Source organism: Pinus tabuliformis, chromosome 2_1 (genome assembly GCF_031772625.1).
Source record: "Pinus tabuliformis cultivar Carrire ecotype Pingquan chromosome 2_1, CPIR1, whole genome shotgun sequence".
NCBI classification, from domain to species: domain Eukaryota; kingdom Viridiplantae; phylum Streptophyta; class Pinopsida; order Pinales; family Pinaceae; genus Pinus; species Pinus tabuliformis.
The window spans coordinates 89509293-89532095 of record NC_142299.1 but is presented as its reverse complement, the minus strand read 5'-3'; the positions used below and the strand labels follow the sequence as shown (position 1 = coordinate 89532095).

General features: G+C 38.6%; 1 protein-coding gene across 3 annotated transcripts in view; it reads left to right on the top strand.

Annotated features, from left to right (window-relative positions):
* Positions 1-22803, top strand: part of LOC149198913 (SNARE-interacting protein KEULE-like) — a 377844-nt gene that overhangs the window by 93536 nt on the left and 261505 nt on the right. For all 3 annotated transcript variants that reach the window (XM_089402211.1, XM_089402212.1, XM_089402213.1), the window contains exons 3-4: positions 1401-1482; positions 16795-16873. In XM_089402211.1, the coding sequence (XP_089258337.1) occupies positions 1401-1482; positions 16795-16873 (161 nt within the window). The remainder of the gene's footprint in view (positions 1-1400; positions 1483-16794; positions 16874-22803) is intronic.

The following is a 22803-nucleotide window of genomic DNA, read 5'->3' as shown; positions in this document are numbered from 1 at the left end:
GTGATTAGCAAGGGCGTAGTTGAAGTAGAATAGACACGAACAACAAGGGTTTCAACAAGAAGAATTGAGGAGTGATTGCCGAAGGAATTCTTCATGAGATTCTAGCATTCCAAGAGAAGGGAATAAAGGCCAAATTATTCTGCAGAGAGGCCACACTAGCCAGTGTGAGTTAGCCAGTGTATTACTTGATGAAGATAATAATAATATTAAGCCAACAAATACTCTTAAGTAACTATCAAGTTAAGAGAAATCATTATCATCTACTAGCTTATTGATTTCTCAACATTGTGATTGCAGGAGGTTCCTGTAGCTGCTGACTTTGCAAGTTAGTGACATCAGTAAATGTTTCTAATTAATATTTATAAACTAAAAAGAGGAAATTTCTCCACGAAGGATAATTACCTTTATTATGCCCTTTTCATGCGATTACTCTCATAAATCTGGTAAAAAGGAAGAGTTTTTGGTTGAAAGCTGAGGATAAAAAAGTTGAATAGGATGGTAAAAAGTTTCAAAATTAACATCCAACAGGCCACAGGTCTCGGTTCTTTGTACTTGCATCCATTTCCATTCAGAGAAAGAAGGAGCAGAGTAGCCTCACCTTCCAGCTGGGTTTTCTCTCATAAGGGTTTTCCAGATCATATCTTGTGTTATTATGGTTTTGAGTGCTTGTATTTTGGTCTGTTCTCTATTTTCCGCATTTTATATATTGCATGCATGAAAATAGTAACTTAATAAATCCAAGAGTCTAAGGAAAATAACCCTCCTAGTATAGATTTTGAATTTTAAGTTGTTATGAACTGTTCAGTGGAATATCCACGGTATTTTATGTATCATTCTTTCTTTGGTGTGATATCTTTGTTGGGTCAACTACCACCAATTTTAATCGACATCATTTGACATTTATGTTTTGCATTAGTGTTCATGTAATGTATTTGGTAGCTGATTAGTTTGCTTCGATTACTTCTTCAAATCGGAAGGACTTGCAGTTGTCTACCATTATACCATTTACTTGACTTTTTGAATTAATTCTAGGATCACATCATACATTCTTACCTACTTGTTATTACATTTTTATTGTAGCTTGATTTTCACACTCAAGTTTCATCTTATGAGTGGTTTGCAAACTGCTTTCCTATGTTATGTATTAAGGATGATTTCCTATGATGGCTATAATGTTGCATTTTGTTTTGTATGTCATGTAATTTTTTTGTCTCATGATGCACTAATTTGATCTTCGATGTAATATATGCAACATTCTTCAAACGAAAAAATGGTGCATTTTATTTTAACTATTAGTTGCAGCTCTACTATTTATTTTTGAATTTTTCTGTCTTGATAGTTTCATTTAGTGTCTAAATGAACTTTAGGGTTGATTATCATGTTGTTGATTGTACTTTCAGGTTCTTATCATGGACAAAGTAACAACCAAAGTGATGTCTTATACATGCAAAATGGCTGACATTACAGAGGAGGGCATCTCAGGTAAGATGACATACGTTTGTTTCTTCTAGATGCTTATATATTATTTTAACAAATAGAAGATTTAATAAAACTGAAAATTTACTGATCTCCAAACATGAAAAATATAAGTCAATCATACTTGAATATACAACTAGAATTAACAATTTAATAACAAAAGGAGAGTGCATGAGGTGTCTCAAACATTGAAAATAGATAAGGTAAGAAAAGATAAATATGTTAATATCCAACAAGGGACCACAAAGTAGGTCAATGGGATTGCTGAATAAAATGATATTGATACAAAGTAGGAGAACCAAAACATCTCCTATATAAATAACAAATATGGAGTGTATAGATGTTTCCCAAATGACAAAAGAAATTAAATCCAATATGAAGCAACAATAAAGTGTTAAAAATATAACCAACAAATAGAATAGAGCAAGGTAGGTAACCCTATAAACTGTTAAGAAACGACCATAAGAGTATGGTCTTGGCAAGTTGTGCTAGGAACCCAAATAAATATTTATAGCCATAACAAAGAAGCCAACCTTCGACAACCATTGTTAGCTATGCCATAAGCACAAACCATAAGTGAAAACAACTGTGAAAGCTTAAAGTAGCTGACATTAGGAATGTTTAACACACATGGATGTAACAGAGTAGGGAAATTTTTACACATGGATGTAACAGAGTAGGGAAATTTTTCTTTGCAATAAGATTTGTAGGGTTTCACAAAATTCTTATTTCAGTACATAATTAATCCATACCAGTAACATTTTTTCCAATAAACAATGTCTATTTACTTTGAGCAGAGTAGGGCAATGAATTTCACAGTAGTAAATCTTAGCAACACCAAGTATTGTGTGGAAGAGTGTAACTAGGTTCGGTCTTCATAATGGCATGTAACTGTGACTTTTTTAAATGATGTAAAGAAGGAAAATAAAATTATTATTGTAAGACTTGCTTCATGGGTGTTGTGAGCAAGGAATTTTATTTTAGATGGCTCTCATTGTGAGCCTTTAGGAATCGTCATAGAGTTAATGTTATGTATGGAAAGTATACAAGTCTACAGAGGTGTCTCGAAGCCCTCCAACGACAAGCTCTAGTCCTCTTCCTATGTTGGCCTCAAGATGAATCAAAACTCATGTCGGCTTGCCTCAAATAGACACACCTTTTCAGATAAGCATAGGTAGGCTTATTTATGGGACAAACCACTATATATGTGGGCAGACTCTTCACATTTCCACAGTGAAGCAATTCGGATATCTCTCTCTGAAGTTCGGACGAGGTTACAGTCAAGTTTGGATCTCTGAATTCGGGTGGACAATCACAGTCAGAATTTTGCATATGTCTCTAAGATTTTCGGATGGTAATTACAGTTAGAAATTCGGATGTCTTTCTGTGATTTCGGGAGAACAGTGGCAGTGAAGGAAGACTCAGATCTCTCCAAGTTCAGGTGTCAAAAGGAGCAGAGGCAAGTTCGAGTATATTGCAAGAGACAGGTCCACTATAGGAGATCGGATAAGGAGACAAGTTTACAGAGATAAGATCTATGCTATCTCTCAGTCAATAGATCAGGTTTATCTCTGAGATTCGGATGATAATGACAGTGACAAATTCGGTGTCACTATAGTTCGAAGCTGCCACAGTGAGGAAGAGTTTGAAGGGCTCACAGTTCGATTTCTTTTTGATGCTTCCACAGTGAGAAGGGTTTGCTGCCTCTTCGCTTTAGTACCATTATAGTTTATGCAGTGATGAAATTCTCGATGAAGTAGTAGGAAGAGGAATCATGAAGAAGAGGAAAGGAGTAGAAGACAGTCAAGAGAACTAGTGCCTTGGTCTTGGAGTGGCTAATAGGTCAACAGTCTTGGTCTTGGTATTCATCAATTAGAATCTCTATAAGAAGAATTTGTGCGGGTTTTCCTCTCAAAGAGTGAGAGGTTTTGGCCCTGGCTGATAGCCTGCATTCTGTGTCTCTCGTCTATTTATGTTCATGCATTGGTTATTGTTTGATGAAGAAGAACACTAACAATCTAAGAGGAAGAAGATCCTAATCTAAAGAAGTAAAAGCATTCACAAGCAGTCACTAATGGAAGAGAAATCACCTAATGCTAATGTAGGAATTCACAGGGTAAGTTCCTCAGAAAGAACACCAAAAGGACACCGCTCACAACCAGATCACAGATCAATACACCAGTATTTTTGATGTGGTTAAAAGTTAAAACCCTCAAAGAGGGAAACAGTCCACGGCCTGCGCCAACGTGGCTACTACAGGCAATTTATTAATCAAAGAATAAAAATTTACATAAGCTTCTCTCATGCACGGATTCCTAGAACAATGACCCTCCATGCGCTTTAAATAGAACTCATGGACCAATCGGGTGTCAAGCCACGGATCAAGTGTCGGTAATACCGAAGAGAGAGTGAACCGTCGGATCACTACATATCGTGACCGTCGGATTGTAAGTTACAAAATGTACAACGGTAAAGAAACACACTTTACCTAACTCTATACCTAACTCTATACTAGACCAAGTTGAACTTAACTATTTCCTATGTGTCGGAATATCCTAACATCCCCCCTTAAGAACAACTTGGGATAGGATTGAAGGATTTACAAATATGACACAATAGGAGAAGGAAGGAGGCACTAGAGCCTATCCCCCCTTAGTGACAACTTCCTGAACTCCAAGCATATATCGAAGTTTAGTGAACTTCGCCTTTGTGAGAGCCTTTGTGAAGATGTCTGCAACCTGATCATCTGTTGAACAATATCGCACTTCAAGAACATGGTCATGAATGAGCTTTCTGATGAAGTGCATGTGTAGTTCAATGTGTTTACTGCGCTGATGCTGGACTGGATCTTTGCATAGCTGAATGACACTTTGATTATCACACCAAAGTGTGGTTGGATGCTGCTGCTCAAAGCCAAACTCTGATAGGATCTGACGAAGCCACAAGGCTTCCTTACTAGCTTTCACGACACCACGATACTCTGCTTCTGCTGACGAAAGAGAAATGGCAGCCTGTTTCTTACAAGCCCATGTAATAGGTCCTGAACCAAGAGTGAAGACATAACCGGCAGTAGACTTCCGATCATCAGGGTCACTAGCCCAATCAGAATCAGTGAAACCAACTAATAGAGGAGCTTCTTTGGCACTGTAATGAATCCCAAACTGTACTGTACCTCGAACATAACGAAGTATTCTTTTGGCTGCTTTCCAATGACTTTCATGGGGGTTTTGCATAAAACAAGCAACAAGGCCAACAGCAAAGGAAAGATCAGTGAAACGAAAGGGGTTCCTCACTGGAACAGATGCTCCGAACGCAACAGAGCAGTCCTCTCGGCCCGAAAGCAGTCAGAAACAGCAGATCTAGGAAACGACAACCGCATGCAGTTCTACCGGCTTTAGATTTGGATCACCAACGGACGCGCCCCTCAAATAGCTCTGATACCATGTAGGAATTCACAGGGTAAGTTCCTCAGAAAGAACACCAAAAGGACACCGCTCACAACCAGATCACAGATCAATACACCAGTATTTTTGACGTGGTTAAAACCCTCAAAGAGGGAAACAGTCCACGGCCTGCGCCAACGTGGCTACTACAGGCAATTTATTAATCAAAGAATGAAAATTTACATAAGCTTCTCTCATGCATGGATTACCCGAACAATGACCCTCCATGCGCTTTAAATAGAACTCATGGACCAATCGGGTGTCAAGCCACGGATCAAGTGTCGGTAATACCGAGGAGAGAGTGAACCGTCGGATCACTACATATCGTGACCGTCGGATTGTAAGTTACAAAATGTACAACGGTAAAGAAACACACTTTACCTAACTCTATACCTAACTTTATACTAGACCAAGTTGAACTTAACTATTTCCTATGTGTCGGAATATCCTAACAGCTAATGCCCTAGATTTCTCAACATGGTATCAGAGCTAAGGTGACTAAGTCAAAGGAAGGGCATCTAATTAAAGAGACACTCAAGGATCGGGTTTCAAGAATGTCATCAAAACAAGTTGAAGGATATCAAAGCGAAAGTTCAAAGATCTACAATCAAACCCTAGATCAAAGAAGGAGGTCTACTTCAGAGGAATTCTTGGTATCATCAATCAAAATAATCAAGGCCAAAGCCTTATTTCTACTCAAGGCAAATATATCTACAAATCAAGGCAACTACAAGTCTACACCAACAAAAGTGTTGGATCCTATAGTCATCATCAAATGACCACAAAGACCCTCATCAAGTTGAAGAGATTTACAAAGAAAGGTAGCTCAAAGTATAGACATTCAAGAGAAGTATTTTAAGGACGAAGATCACATCATCTTGGAGAAAGTCGAAACCCTAGAAGCATTTCTGATCTATACTCATTCACTACCAAAGAAGTTGAAGTATTTTGAAGGCGAGAAGGCATTGTCATCATCTTCAAAAGCTATAAGACAAGTTCCCTCTCATTGAAGCAAGGATCCCCTCCTTATCCTTGAAGAAGATCATCCGAGGAAGCAACAAAACATCCTCATCAATCACCATCAACAAAGAGAGCTAGATCTAAAGGCGTTGCCATCATAAAAGGAGCAATCTCCTTTCATTGAAAAAGGGATTTTCATTTGGAAGATCATCCAAAAGGGCATTATTATATCTTCATCAATGACCATCAAAGGGATCAAGTTGAAGATCTTCACTTATCAAGTACCATTATAGTTTATGCAGTGATGAGATTCTCGATGAAGTAGTAGGAAGAGGAATCACGAAGAAGAGGAAAGGAGCAGAAGACAGTCAAGAGAACTAGTGCCTTGGTCTTGGAGTGGCTAATGGTCAAGTGTCTTGGTCTTGGTATTCATCAATTGGAATCTCTATAAGAAGAATTTGTGCGAGGTTTCCTCTCAAAGAGTGAGAGGTTTTGGCCCTGGCTGATAGCCTACATTCTGTGTCTTTTGTCTATTTATGTTCATGAATTGGTTATTGTTTGATGAAGAAGAACACTAATAATATAAGAAGAAGAAGATCTTAATCTAAAGAAGTAAAGAGCATTCACAAGCAGTCACTATTGGAAGAGAAATCACCTAATGCTAATGCCCTAGATTTCTCAACATATTGTTGACAGGTTCATCCAACGAGAGTAATACAATTCCACATTCAGTAATTGACACAACCCTAACCCAAAATTCAACTTCTATCAACTGCTAAATCCTAACTGAAACCTTGAACGTATAGTGATTTTGCCTCTGGTCAGGAGTAGTTCTCTGTCTTATTTATAAGATCCGTCCTACTGCTTTGTACTTTCTAGCCGCAGAATCCTTTTACAGGATCATTCCCATAACTACTTTAGTGAACAATCTAACGTTCATGAAAATGGTCACAGCGGGACCCACTTTTTAAATATGGAAAACTTGCTTCACTTAGCGAAGTCACTACAGGGACTTACCTGATTTCAATGATCCGATTTGCCAAGAATTAATTGTCTCGTGTGACCAGACGTATCCTTACTTGGTGCGTCTGCTTCAGTGCAGTCCGTCTATGCTCTAGATCAATTCGCAGGGTTGTGTAAACTAATTATTCACAGACGTGAGTTCCTTCCTATTTCATTTGTCATTAAGGACTTGGCGTCTAATAAGATTACTTTCGTAAGCCAGATGTTGTTGGTTGCGGATGCGGTTCTGCTGTTGTAACAAGATAGAAGCCCCGTGCTTCTTGAAAAAGGTTATTCCTGTTGCAGCACATTGAGTGGGTTTCATAAATTGGGCTGCCGTCAAATTAACCACCCGTTCTGCATAGACCTCAACCCCCAAAAGTATCGATTTGGACTAAGATGCTTCTCCATATCAGTGGTGCTGTTCAGAGAGGTCCGCCCAGATTTAGGTTGCCTTGCCACTGCTCAGATAGAATCGACTTGTGCTAGAAACAGGTTTTAATGAAACCTTTGCTATCTTGCCTTTTGGACGATGATCCTGTGCCCAAACGAACAACCAAAACGAACAGAGAGCACGCTGTCTTCCAGATAGTCTTCCTATGCCTAACAAAAATCAAAGTTAACAAAATTCACTGCCTTTCCAGATATCCTTGTGCCAAAACAAAGAAAGACCCACACTGCCTGAAGAAAATAGAAAGTGTCAACTAGGGTGGAATCTTTCACCACTGAAATTGACAATGATAGAAGGGGTCTTAAAACCCTCAGACCTAATGCTCAAAAACAACATCAAATGATCCACATTTGATGCTCCAAAATGAATTCAATCTTCTTCTATTTATAGATTTTCTAGAGGGGTTTCATCTTCTTAAACGATTGAGTAAACCTTACTCAAAACCTCAGTTTTGGGTTTTTTTCGCCCAACTGCCCCAAAACTTGCCCAACAATGTGTATTTTGGGGTTTTCCCCCCTTTATGGAGGACTATAGCCTACGGGGATGTATAGGCTAATAAGTCCCATTGGAAATTAATTTCCTTGAAACATTACAGTCCCCCCTTCCCGACATTTCTTGTCCTCAAGCAATGACAAGTTCCATTGCTGCTTTTGTCTGTCTTCCTTTCTATGCCCACTGTGTATGATTCCATTATCATGCACAGTGTCTGATTTTGATTTTCTATTTCCATGCACATGTTCCTTGTAGCATAAAAACAGGAAGATGATAATATCAATGAAGAAATTAAAAAAGATCAAGATGATGGTTCAGATGAAGTTGATGTTGAAAGTAAAGAAGAAGGAGTAGATACCGAGCCAATTAGGGAACTAAGTGATCAAGGTGATGATCACCATGTAACTCGTTCAACAGTAGATATGCATGATGTTTTTGGTTATTCTGGCAAGGAAGAACAACCCGAATATGCTTCTCAGCATAGTCCAGAGCAAAGTGCTGGTAGGGTTACTTCAGAGGAGGGAGGAAGTGAACAAAGGGGATTACATCAGGATGATATAATACATGATGAAGTGGATCAATATGAATCAGAAGAAGAACAACAATATGAGCAAAGGAAAAAGGAGAAACCTGTAGTCCCTCCCTTAGAGCTGGAGTTTCCATTATGCCCACCTCCAGGTCAGCTAGAACCAATGGATATTCCAGATGAGGAGAAAGAGAAGGCGACTCAGAAAGCAATGGCATAGAAAGAAAAGAAAGATTTGGGACAACGGGAAGATTTTGATCCAAAGTTGGCAGATGAAAGAGCGCTTGAAGAGGAGAAAGAAAACCTTGACAATGTGTCAAAATCACTAAAGAACCTTGAACTTCAAATCAAGGATAAAAAAGAGCAAGCTACATATCTCAAGGAGGTCTTGCTTTATGAAAGGAAGACATCAAGGAAAAAAGACACTAACCCAATTGCTTCTTTCAACGAAAGGCTGAAACACGAAGACTGATAGCTTGTAGACTTGAATGTAAAAATACACACATGTATTTAATAATAATAATTTATTATATATAAAATGTATAAGATTTATATGATGATTTGAATGTTACAATGAGGCCCTGCTTTTATACCTCAACAGTTGACCTTTCGTGAATGGGCATGTCTTTTAGACATGCCTTTTCACTTAACTTAATGACTATTTTAACCTAATTATTTAATCTTTATATCTATTTTATTTATTTAATTGTTATAAATATATTCATAACATAGCCTCTTCCTTCCGAAGCTTTGTCCTCAAAGCTTTAACGCTGGGGGTTTTCTTCTCTTAGTGTCTGTCGTCTCGTCATCGATTCGTCATGTAGCTTATCAGTACTCTTTCCTTGTATATATATATATATATTTTTTTTTTATAGCTCTATTTTTTTTAATATATATATATATATATATATATTTTATAACTTTAATTAATAATTTTTTAACACATATATATACCTATAATTTGATATATATATACGTATATGTTACCATTGGAATAACGCTCATTGTTACCACGGGAATACCATATATATATATATATCTAATTTAATATATATACATATACGTTACCACGGGAATACTGCACATCCACACTTTGTATCAATTTGTGGAAATCTCACTGTCGATTAAAAAAAAGAGACGTGAATATATATATACACACCGAGCCCACCACGCACCGCTCCAGGTCGAATCGATGTCGAACCCGTTGACGCTTGACCAACGGTCACGATGCTTGATTGCGTGGACAGATTCCTGTAAGTTGGTTGTCGACTGTCAGACAGCGAAGCACAGGTAGTATAGCGGGGTTTAGAACGAACGGACGTGGGTTTTATCGAGCAATGGGGCACAATCTGCGATCTGCAGGGGTTGTTGGGAAGGTGAGAAGGTAGAGCTACGAGACATAGAAGTCGGACAGTCGGGGAAAGGGTCGACTGATGTATGGATTTAGCCACAGATGCTACGTTGGGCACAAACCTGACGGAGTTTGTTGGGCTATCAGAAGGGTGAGAAGGTAGAGCAGCTGGACAGAGGAATCAGATGATATGTTGCCAATGAAAAACGCAGTGTAATGCGTGGAAGTTGAACACACAAAGGGTGGACATGGATGCGTTCAGTGGAAAGAGGGTTTTATTTATCCAACATATCAGAGCAGTTGTCTTTCCGCTAGCCTTTACTTCACTTTCAACCATATTCCCAATCCACGTTCGTGCTTGTTCACTGAAGAGACACAGTCTATCAAGAATTTTGACATTGATCGTTATTACTAGAATTTGACCAAACTCTCCTAGAGCCAATGAAGCTGATTCTTTGTCTGGATTTTTTTGCAGAATGCGTTCTCTAAAACAATTTAAGATTGTAGTAGACCAGGTTTCGTCAATCTCCCACCTGTCTTGCCATTTGGAAGGAAATTTATAACGTCCTATATCCATCGTTACTCTCTTAAGTTGATTAACAAGATATTGGAAACGACCTCTCAACTCCATTGATGGATATTTCTTGCACAAGTGACCCCAAAATGATGCTAGTGATTGTAACCAGTCTGACAAGTTAAGACCGTCTTCTTTCAGTTTTTCACGCCCTCCTTGAGCAAGGCGCTCTATTACAACGTAATCTACTACATCATTTTCAAGCTGTCAAATACTTAAAGGCATCCACAACAGGAGTAATCATATCCTTATAAGCTTCAATTTGATGCACTAAGGTACAGTTATCTGTTGACAACGATGGCTGCATGCCAGTCAATTCATATCTTGCAGGTTCATCATCAATGGCCAGTGCTTCAGTTAATTCTTTGGGTTTTATGGGAATAGAAATGTTTTTAGCAACAAATTCTGGTACTGATGGATCTGCTTTGACTTTCCTATTTTTACCATCTTTAACTTTATGTGGTTTCTGAGCACCAGTTACTCCATTGTTTGCAAGACGTCTCCTCTTGTTGGCTGGTTCAACAACAGGTGTGATCAATGTACTATGATGCACTTTGAAACCTGACATTGTCTGCATACCTGAAGGCTGTAGTCCAGTCATTTTAGGTGCAACGCAATCATCTGTTGACAACAATGGTTGCATCCCAATCAATTCATGTCTTGCAGACTTGTCTCCAATAGTCGGTGCTTCAATTGGTCTATTGGGTCCTCTGGAAATGGTAATGCTTTTAACACTGTATTCTGGGGATGTCAATAGATCTGCTTTAAAAGATTCATTGAAAGTTTGTGTAGTTGTGAAATCCTCATTTCTGACCACCATCTCTGAATCCTTATTATCGATTTCCTTTCGACACACTTTAACTTTTGCATATGATTTTTCTAAACGCTGAAATGCTTCTTGAATTTCACTAAACTGCTCAACGCATTCAGGATGTGAACGTAATGGCACATTGTGCGGCAAACTGCGTTCAAAGGCCCGCATGATTATATCGTGTGCCATGGCTCTAATACCACTGTAGCATAAAAACTATGCTGAAACACGAAGACTGATAGCTTGTAGACTTGAATGTAAAAATACACACAGGTATTTAATAATAATAATTTATTATATATAAAATGTATAAGATGTATATGATGATTTGAATGTTACAATGAGGCCCTGCTTTTATACCTCAACAGGTGACGTTTCGTGAATGGGCATGTCTTTTAGACATGCCTTTTCACTTAACTTAATGACTATTTTAACCTAATTATTTAATCTTTATATTTATTTTATTTATTTAATTGTTATGAATTATATTCATAACATTCCTGCAAATATTGACGTTCAACCATCAACTGCTGGACCTGCATATCTCCATATTCAAGATCCTTGTTATGGTTTCTAAAGCACTCTCCAATTCATTTGACTTGTCCGATTGCTGGAGAATTTGCTCTATAGCTATTGAGAAAATATTGATAGTTTCACCATGCCTTCCCATAAGCTCTTGAACCGGCGAAGGCTTATTTGTTTCTATCTGCTTCTCTTCTCCACCAATCAAACCAGATGCCCATTTTAGAAGTCCTTTGCTCCATCCCTTCTGCTTACCCCACTTTCCTTCCTGTGTGTGACCATCATCATCAACCTCATCTGCACTGATAAGTACTTGTTCCTTCTCTTTGCCTTTCCTTTTCACTACGTTGAGGTGAATCAAATGTATGCTTAAATTTTCAATTACTATCTTTTTGGTCTTGGGGGCCTCCTCTGTTCCTTCATGTGTCCCTGCTTAGGTGTAAAGGTTAGCAGATCTTCCTGGAGCAAGTTGTAGATTCCACACTCGAGGAGAAACTATTAGCTGCCAATAGCCCAAATTAGCCATCACAACAATATCAACTACGTGTGGCCTCTGTTTCGTCCCCAGAAGCAATTGAAGACCTCGAGGTGGCTCATGGATTTTTTCTAAGTAATGCCTAGTTAAAACAAGTGCTTCCAACTCAAAAACAACTGCTAATGTCCTTGCAACTCTGCGACTTTCAAGAACAGTATTGTCTAAATGCTGAGTTGCAATGATGGTCTGAACTAGCCATGGCTCAGGAACATCCAAATTCATGGTTAAAGTTTTAGCTAAGGGCATGTTTGAAAACCAAGCAGGAGGGTCAATCATTGATGCACAATTGGAACAAAAATTATCCTTCAATGGAGCAACATACCTGTAGAAGTTCTTCAGTGGAAGGTTGGCAAGAGAGCTCATGGTGTTCATAACAATGTGCAGGCTAGGTTGAAACCATCTCTGAAGAAGTGGAGCAAGCTTTTGACCAGAGGAGCTCAAAGGATCAATCATAATACCCATGTGTATATTGGCATTCTCTTCCTCCAGGATAATAGCTCTATATTTTGCATTTAGAATTTCAAAATGAGCATTATCAGTACCTCGGGAATGAATAGCCATTGCAAATGAAATCACCATTATTGCATCACTCAGAAAATCTTTTGTAAGGTCATCAGGATCTACTATTTCCCACTCAACTTGCTCAATTATAGTTGCTACCGATTTGATTCTTCTATCATATTCGATAGTTTCTAGAAGCTTCAAATCATCACGAACAAAATTGTCTTCCTTATGAAGGACCACGACCACCCTTCCATTTGTACTGACAACAGTATCACCTGATCCAAGTCCAAACTCTGACGATAAAAAGTCAGAAACCTGCAAAAATAGATCCTTCTTATAGGGTTTTACTCTTTGTTGTATCCAAGGTGGCAGAATTTCAAAACCTTTTGATGTTGCTCTCGGTTTCTCCTCTTCAAGCCGAGAGAGATGATTGGTCAAAATCTTATCTAAACTCTCAATACTACCCTCATCACTTTGGCATTGATTTCATTGAATCCTATGAAATGCCTCTTGTTCTGCTGTCATATTTTCATCCTTCTCTAGTTTAGGGACATGTTTCATCGAAACCTTATCTAAACTATCCTCATTCTTACCATGGCACTTACACTGGCCTTTTTGTTCCCTCTCAGATTCTTCTTGCTTTGCTTCTAATTTTGCTTTTTCTAGCTTAGAGATGTGTTTAACCAAGACATTTTCTAAACTCTCTCCAGTAACATCATGGTGTTTCAGACTTCTTTGCACTCCCTGCAATGATTCCTTTTCTGATGTTACTGCTGCCAGTTTGATATATGCTTGACCAATGAAGCGAACAAAGTTCCTTCTACAGATTAATTACTCCAAAACAATTGGAATATAAAGATATCCATGAGGATACAAATATTATATATTAAAATGTCTGAATAAGAATGATCTTACAATGAGAACGAGAGGCTTGCTTATATACCAAGTAGGTGTCTCTTCATGGGGAGTCATGTCTCATTTAGACATGCCTCTTCAACCTAATTACTAATTAACTAATAATTATTTATGATTATTGTCATTTACATTATTTCCTATATATTTATTCATAACATTGCCTTCCTCCTCAAAAAGCTTTGTCCTCAAAGCTTGTCAATGAAAAAGGCTTGATCTCTTTTTCGGCTTCGAATGTCTTTCTGTCTCGGAACTGTCATCTTTGTCGATACATGTTGATATGATCCTCTAAGTGACAAACAAAACTGTCACACTAAGAAGGGATCAGACCATCCTAGATTAATCTTCTGTGTAATATTCTGATCATTGGAATTTTGTAACGACTTGTCATCATAGGACTGGATTGAGGTTACATCACTCTTCTCTGGAACATCAATTTGTTGTTTCTGTTCTGAATGGTCCCGATATGTAGCATGGTTGAGTTGTCTACTCTCATGATTCAGATGTCGATAGGGAACTTTTTTGGTTTGACTTTCCCTTATTAAGTGTGTGATTTTTTTTATTATTTACTTTCGGTGATGATGTTGTTGAGTTGGTTACAAAACCTTCACTTGGGATGTTTATCATCTGAACTGCAACATCTAAGTGTGTCTTTTCTTCAACTGACTTGTTTTCTTCTTGAGTTGTCATATTCACTGGATCAATATTCGTTCCCTTATCTTCAACTTGGACTGTTACGTCTGGAGACTTTGATACTTGAGTAAGTTGCTCTAACTTGTCTTTAAGTGATGTCTTATCACATTTAAGCTTCTTTATTTGTGTAAGGAGGTTTTGGTTATGATTCCTTAGACGTAAAACCTCTTCGCTTTCTGGATTGTTGATTTTATTCTTAGTAGCCTCAACATCCTTTAAACTTCTGATTTGTTCTAATAATTTTTTATTAAGGTTCTTTAAACGTAAATTTTCCTCCTCTTGTTCGGATAGGTGCTTCTTGAGTTCCTTCTTTGTTACCTTAGTCTTCTTGACTTGTGCTATTAATTTTTCAACGTGGTCCTTGAGGCGAAAAATTTCTTCATCCTTTTCCATTACTTTTTTGTAATGCATATCCGCAAAGTCTTTATATTCCTGTTGTAACGCTTTCTTGTTTTGCCGAAGTTTGGTTATTTTGTCTTTCTCTTGATCTTCCAATTGCACTTTCTCGGTACAATGGATTACATCAGGACAAATGAGAAGGACGTTTCTTCAAAGAGATTTACAATTGATAATCTTTTCGAAACAAAGGACCTCGCCAACAGACAAGTGGATTCTCCTCCTCAAGATAGCTCACGAATTCTCCAAAGATCTGACCTCAAAAGCTTTCAATTTGTCAACAAGTTGATGACAATGATAAGGTTCTTGGCCTAGCAGAAGAAGAATGCAACTTTCTTCTGTCAAATACCAGTTATAAGATGCTTATGTCAACGCTGACTATCTGTGCAAAACAAAAATATCAGTCCTTGAAATGCCTTTATATTAGTGACAAAACGTTGCACGGCCATAAGAGAAATAAGTCTAAAACCCTCACTGCTGGCTCCCAGAAATTAATTAGATCTGAGTTGGATTTTAGTTAAATTTAAAGGGAATTTTTATAGGTTTCAAGGCTTCAAAATTTATGCAAGTGACTGAATTCTTCAGGCCTTTTCCACCAAGTAAATGAGATGAACTTATGCTCACGCCAAGAGGGAATTAGGCCTCCCAACGAAACCTTCTCGGATCTGTCAAGACAGCAAGGTTAGCCCAATGAACTCTATGCCAAAAATAGATGATAAACCCTCAAAAAACCAATGCAAAATCCCTGCAAAAAAAATTCAATGATCAGAGGCAAAAATTAACCCTTAAAGTCTGTTTGCAAAAGGTGATGATAGAAACCCTTGATGAATAGCTTCAGATCAGTGAAGCTTAATAATCTATATGCCTCACGGTAATGATAGACATAGGCCTTTTAGGGTCTGCATTTGCTCTCAAACCACTCGAAATGACCGACATTTGTAGGAGGCCACTCCTAGGCCCTAAAACAAGCGAATCAAACCCTCCTATGATGAATGCTATACCTGCACTTAAGAATATTAGCCTTGCAACCACAAACGTTAGTTATTAAATGAATTTTGCAATGATAGATAGGCGTAAAGAGCTTGCGGATGGCTGTTAGACAACACAGGAGGTTCTATGATGATGGGAACTTGATCCTTAGGCTTGAACCAAGTGATAAATGTCTTCTTATGGTGAGCGCTGGCCCTGCAACCAAAATCGTTAGCATACAAAAAGTATTGTATTGAAATTCTATGCTCAAAACCCTTGTGGCTAGTCCTAGAGGCTAGCGGATCACAAAAACTTGTTAATAACGCTTGGATCTATAAGATAATTGCTAGATCTACATTATTGAAGCAATCTACAAGAAACCTATCCTTCTATATACACAGTAGTCAACATATGGTGAATCCAAGAAGCATAGAAGTTGTGGGGTTGATATGAACTCCAATCTTTCTTTCGTACAAAGACCTTTAGTGCATGTGCTGGGAGCTGCTGCCAGAAGTTATTTTATATAGATCTATATCTATCTATATACATGTGATTTGTATTTTTGTGTGTTTATTATAAATTATTAAATTATAGAGATGTATATATCTGTATCATTTTGTATATATTAAATGTATTTTTAATTTTTTATAATGGCCATATCTAGATGTATCGTAAGTTTATGTAACTCTGCCATATCCATATCTGTATTTGTGTCTTGGTAGCTTAGCAGGAACACTTTTACTCAGGGCCATAAGGTTGTTCACACCAAAATTACCTTATATAAATATTATAGTCCATATATGTTGAATCCAAGAGGGATAGAAGCTGTCGAGTAGATATTATGATGAGGATGATATTTACTGTCTAAGACTGACAAGGTCTTTTGGACAAAGAAAGGGAATTGGAGTAAATATTCTTTAAAATGTCTTTTGTATATTGTGGAAACTAAAGTATCAAGGTTATTATGGTTTTCGTAAGCCAGGAGGTCCTGAAGAGTACATGTGCTGGGAGCTGCTAGAAGTTTTCCCTTTTTCTTTTGTGAAACGTAAGATTAGTGAACTTGAAAGTGATACCAATGGCTTACAAAAGCATAATGATATAAAAGAGAAGACGGATAGTTGATAATTGATTGTCTTTACTTTGTTAGTTGATTGACCTTGTGTCCATTTGTTAACAGTGGTGGAGGACCTCAACAGGCGGAGGCAACCATTCCCTGCAATGGAGGCTGTCTACTTTATTCAGCCGTCAAAGGAGAAGTAACCAATATCTCTACCTAGTTGAGTTTTTTTTTAGTTCAAAATCTTCTATTTTCCCACCTGAATGAAAAGTTTAAGATCCCTAACATATGAGAAATTGATCAACGATTTAGGTAAGGAAGCTCATACAAAGGAAGACTCTTTTGTCCGAACGAAGTTGAATCTTTTTCTTGGTATATATTAAATAGAGAGATTTGTGTATGAATAATCCACGGTGTTAACAAGTTTGGCTTGATTTTAATGGATAAGTGGTATGCTTCCATACAATCATTCATAAACCATTCTGTTGTAAGTTCAGTTGTGGTCAATTTCTCCTCACCATAATCCTAGAACGAGATACTGTGTTCAGAGCATTTTTCAGGCTAAACACACAAATTCCTTTTCTGCTGTGCTATATTAACTGAACAAAATGGTTCTTATTTCTTGAAGGAAAATTTCTGTACAGTGAAACAGTTTTTATGTCTAAGCTAAGCTAGAGGACTGAATACATATCGACAGTGATGGAAATGCTTCTGTAGCTTGCATTCTTTGCACTGTCTTACAGACCATAATTATTTTCTTTCTAATTTTGTAGGTGTTTTCATTACTGTCGTTGAAAACATATATCCACAGAATATGATTTTTTCACATTTCTCTAATCCATGTCTTTTATGTAGGTTACCTTTCGAATGCTCAAGTGTTCTCACCTTTCTGTTTGCATAAATTTTAGGGTTGTGAACTTTTGGTTTTGCTATTCAGTCAGATTGATCATCCAGAAGTGCTCTAAAAAATTATGCTGCATTTTGATGTAGTATTCATTTTTTCTTTCCTCCTCTTTTCTTCTAAAAATTTAGATGACAGGTCAAGGTTTGACTCCGTTGTTAGTTTTTGTAGCATCGGATGTGTTATAGCCATGGAATTTGGTGGAGATGTTAGAATACATAAGGTTTCCAAAACCCAAAAATCGTTTCTAGAAATTCTGCCTAGAATTGTCTCAATTAGATTATTAACGGTTTTTTAAATATTTCCCAAGTCTGAACTTAGGGAATATGGTTAATTAATCAATATTAATTGAGATAAGGTGAGAATCATCTAGAAACTCACACGGATCGATCCCGAGATGATCCTAGCCGTTGATTAAGTTTTAATCTTGGTCGTTGGTGCTCCAATGAATTATAAGAGGAGATCGATGTGGTGATGGAGAATACACCAGTGCAGATACTTAGTTGCTCAGGTAGTAACTCAGCAAAGAAGATAGAGTCTGAGGGTGAGTAGCAAGTGGAAGAGGAGGGTAGCAACATTCTGGGAGGAAGGTTTCCAGTTCCAGGAAGAGGCAAAGGAAGGAAGACCGATATCCTCACAGGGTCAGCGTAAACTCTGCGCAGAGGGTGAGGTAGGAAGCACAACATAGAGGCTAGGGAGTTAATTTCGGAGGCATAAATTAGCTATGGGGTGAGAGAAAATTCTCACAATAATTTTGCTAGTATTTTCTTCAGATTAGATTGCCAGTTGAGCATCTAAATTATTGTACTTCAGAATTGCTGCTGAAGAATAATAATAAAACCCTCATCTGCTGCACCGATTTTCCCACATTGGCTTTTTCCGGGGACAATTCTCCAAAAATAGTTGTGTCAAAATTCTTGTGTGTGTGCTATAATTTCTTAGTTTTTAGTGTTTTATTTTCCGCAGTATTTTTATGGTGAAAATTGCAGTTGTGATTTTATTCATTGTTTGCCGTAGCAAATAAACTGCAGAATTAAATTTAGAGTTAGAAGAATAATTTCTAGTTACTGCGATAGATAAAAAATTTCACATCGTATCAGAGCACGGTTGATTAGTTGCAGAGCTCAGAAATGAAGGAAAGGAATTCTTTGCTCAACAGGCCAAAATTGCCAAGGGTAGCGCAGTGTTTTTGCTAGGAGGTTGAGTTGCTTGAGGAAGTTCGATTTTTCTGAGAAAGGGGTAGAAAAATTCGGTTCTTCCAGTTCGAGTGATTCCAGAGGCGGAAGGAGCAACTCAGTTATTTTGTTGGGCAGATCTCTAGCGAGACACAAAAGGTTTTGTAGCAGATTGCTAGTGCAGAACCAATGTCGGGTGAAAGAGGAATAACGCACTAGAAATTCTTTAGCATAACCATGGACAGACGTGACATTCAAGAGACTTCAGATTTGTCTTCCAGGTTGGAGGACAAATTTGCTTTCTTATCAGGATCAACTTCATAGGGTGTCTGGTATATAAACTGTGGAGCATCAACTCACATGACAAAGGTTAGAGAATATTTATCTAGCTACAAGGAGGAGCAGGTGGACTTCCAGATTATTATGGGAAACATGATGAAATGTACTCCAGTGGGAGAGGTACCATGGATTTTCAAAGGGAGTCAGGAGAAAGCACCGACGCTACAGATGTATTGCATGTGCCAGGATTGGGTATGAACTTGATTCCAGTATCCCCCTTACAGGATAAGGGGTATGATATTCACTTCGTAGGGAAGAAAGTGTATGTCAAACACCCAAGCTGGAAAAAGGTAAGGCAGATTGGAGTTCGAAGTAACAGATTGTACTGGTTACAAATTGAATCTCCAATTGCACTAATAGGCAGTGACAGTAGTAGTGGGAAGGAGCTGAATGAGTTATGACATAGGAGAATGGGATATCTACACCATGGAGCACTCAGGATGCTAAGAGAAACTATAATGGGGGTTCCAAAACTTAGCACGAAACACGATGATGTGTGCAGAGGATGCGTATTTGGGAAGTATGCTAAGGAAACATTTCCAAGAAGTGACAACGGAGCTGATGGCGTGTTAGGGCTCATACATTCAGATATTTGTGGCCCGATGTCCACTAGAGCTCTCAGCAATGCCGAATATTTCGTCACCTTCATTGATGACCATTGCAGGAAGACTTGGATCTACTTCTTGAAGACCAAAGATGAGGTCTTTGATTGTTTCAAAGAGTTTAAAGCTCTCGTGGAGAATGCGACAGGGAAGAAGATCAAAGTGCTTCGCTCAGATACTGGTGGAGAATATATTGAAAAAGACTTCACATATTTCTGTGCGAAGGAAGGTATAAGAGAGAATGGACAACTCCATATAATCTATAGCAGAATGGTATAGCGAAGTGAAAAAAAAAAGCCATTGTTGGAGTTGCAAAGACTATGTTACATGACCAGGATTTACCCAGATTTCTATGGGCAGAGGCATGTAACACGACAGTATATATTCAAAACAGGACTCCTCATAGAGCATTGGGGAAGAAAATGCCAGAAGAATTCTTCATAGGGAAGAAGCCAAAAGTTGGTCACTTCAGAATTTTTGGCAGCATTGCTTATTGTCACGTGCCAGATGAGAAACGTACGAAACTGGATCAGACTGCAGAGAAGGGGTTCTTCATTGGGTACAACGAAACCTCAAAGGCATACATGATCTACATTCCTAGCAATATGAAGATTGTAGTAAGGCGAGACGTGAAGTTCATGGAGGACCGAGCTTTCAGGAGATCTCGTGAGATGCCTGTAGGTGATCAGAATTAGTCAGCGGAAGCTCCTTTGGTCTAGCAGCAGGGGTAGTCAGAGGGACAGACAGGAGGACAGTCACAAGGATCGAGTATTGTGACCAGTATCAGTATTTCCTCAAGTGTAGGAAATCCGGGGAGTTCTCAACAGATGGAGCAGTAGAGAAAGGACGAGGAGGGGCTAGTTGAACCTCCCACGACTAGTGGTCAAGCCAATAGAGAGGTTCGTCAAACATTGAGTGATGCAGAGGAGTTTATTGGAACTCCTAGAATGAACAAAAGACAACGTAGACAACCTGACAGGTACCAAGCATTGGTGGCTCAGGTTGCAAAACCTTGCAGCTTTCAGGAGGCTGCTCAACATCAAGTATGGGTAGATGCCATAGTAGAAGAGTATAGCTTTATCATGACGAATGATGTTGGGAGGTAGTGCCAAGGCTGGAAGACAGATCAGTTGTAGGTTCTAGATGGATCGAATATGTTGCAGACAGTAGTGTCCAAAAATACAAGGTTAGGTTTGTGGCAAAGGGGTATGCACAGAAAGAAGGGATAGATTATGAGGAGACCTTCGCCCTAGTTGCCAGATATACTTCTATTCGGTCAGTTATATCCCTAGTAGCTCAGATGGGATGGCAGATTCACCAAATGGACGTCAAGACAACTTTCTTGAATGGGGTGATAAAGGAAGAAGTGTACATAGAACAACTAGAGGGCTTTGAGATTCATGAAAGGCGCACTCGTGTGTAGAGTCTAGACTGAAGAAAGCTCTATATGGACTCAAGCAGGCCCCAGGGCATCGTATGGTAGGATTGACAGCTACTTGCAGCAGATGGGATTCGTCAAGAGTGACACAGATCCCAACCTTTACTATTTGATGGTAGAGGGTGAGCCACTCATCCTAGTTTTATATGTGGATGATCTCCTTTTGACAGGATCATCATGGCTCATAAAAGACTGCAAGAGGAATCTGGCAGCAGAGTTCGACATGACGGATTTGGGGTTGATGCACTATTTCCCAGGATTGGACGCAGAAGACTGGGGAGATCTTCCTTGGGCAAGGAAGATACACTACAAATATTCTGAAGAGATTCAAAGTGTAGGATTGCAGATCCATGTCCACGACCATGGTCACCATCTGGAAGAAGATAGATGCATCAGCTGACAGGGATGTCGACCCCACCTTATATAGATAACTTATTGGATCTCCCATGTATCTAGCCAATACTAGGCCAAATATTTGCTTCGCAGTCAATACCCTTAGTTAGTTCATGGTAGAGTCGAAGAGGGTACATTGGGCATCAACAAGGCACATTCTGAGGTATGTGCATGGCACAGTCAAGTATGGGTTGAGATATACTCAAGGAGATGATGCCAGATTATGTGGATTCACAGGTGAAAATTGGGCAGGCAGTTTAGTGGATAGGAAAAGTACCTCTGGGTACTGCTTCGGTGTTGGATCAGGGATGGTTTCTTGGTGTAGTAGGAAATAGAAGTCAGTAGCACTGAGCTCTGCAGAAGCAGAAGTCAGTAGCACTGAGCTCTGCAAAAACACAACTACGTGCGTAGCTATATGGCTTCGGAAGCTGCTAGTGAGATTGTTCAGGCAGAAGATGGAGGTGACCAGTGTGTAATGTGATAATCAAAGATGCATAAAGCTCTCTGAGAATCCAGTGTTTCATGACAGGTCGAAACACATAGATATTCGATGTCATTTCATCAGAGATTGTGTACAACGTGGAGTAGTCCAGCTACAGTATGTTCCCACAGAAGTGCAGGTTGCAGATATACTCACGAAAGCTCTAGGAAGAGCTAAGTTCGTCTATTTCAGAGAACAAATGGGTATGGTGGAGAACCTGTTTCAGTAGCAAAGGAAAATTACCTTGGATGATTCTTAGCTGCAACAACAAAAGATGAGAGGCAGTTGCAGTGCAGATGCAACGTCAGCAGCAACACAAATGCAATGTATATCATAGTTGCGTAGTGGTAGGTGGGCAGTATGGGTAGACATCAACATCGTCATAGGAGATGACGCAGAGACATGGTGTTGTGGCAGGAAGTGCAGCTCTAAAACACATTCCTCGCTAAGAGGGAGTGTTAGTTTTTGTAGCATCGGATGTGTTCTAGCCACAAAATTTGGTGGAGAGGCTAGAATACATAAGATGTCCAAAACTCAGAAATCGTTTCTGGAAATTCTGCCTAGAAGTGTCTCAATTAGATTATTAACCATTTTTAAAATATTTCCTAAGTTTAAACTTAGGAAATATGATTAATTAATTAGTATTAATTGAGATAAGGTGAGAATCATCCAAAAACTCACATAGATCGATCCAGAGATGATCCTAGCCATTGATTAAGTTTTAATCTTGGCCGTTGGTGCTCTAATAGTGGATTATAAGAGGAGATCGATGTGGTGATGGAGAATACACTAGTGTAGAT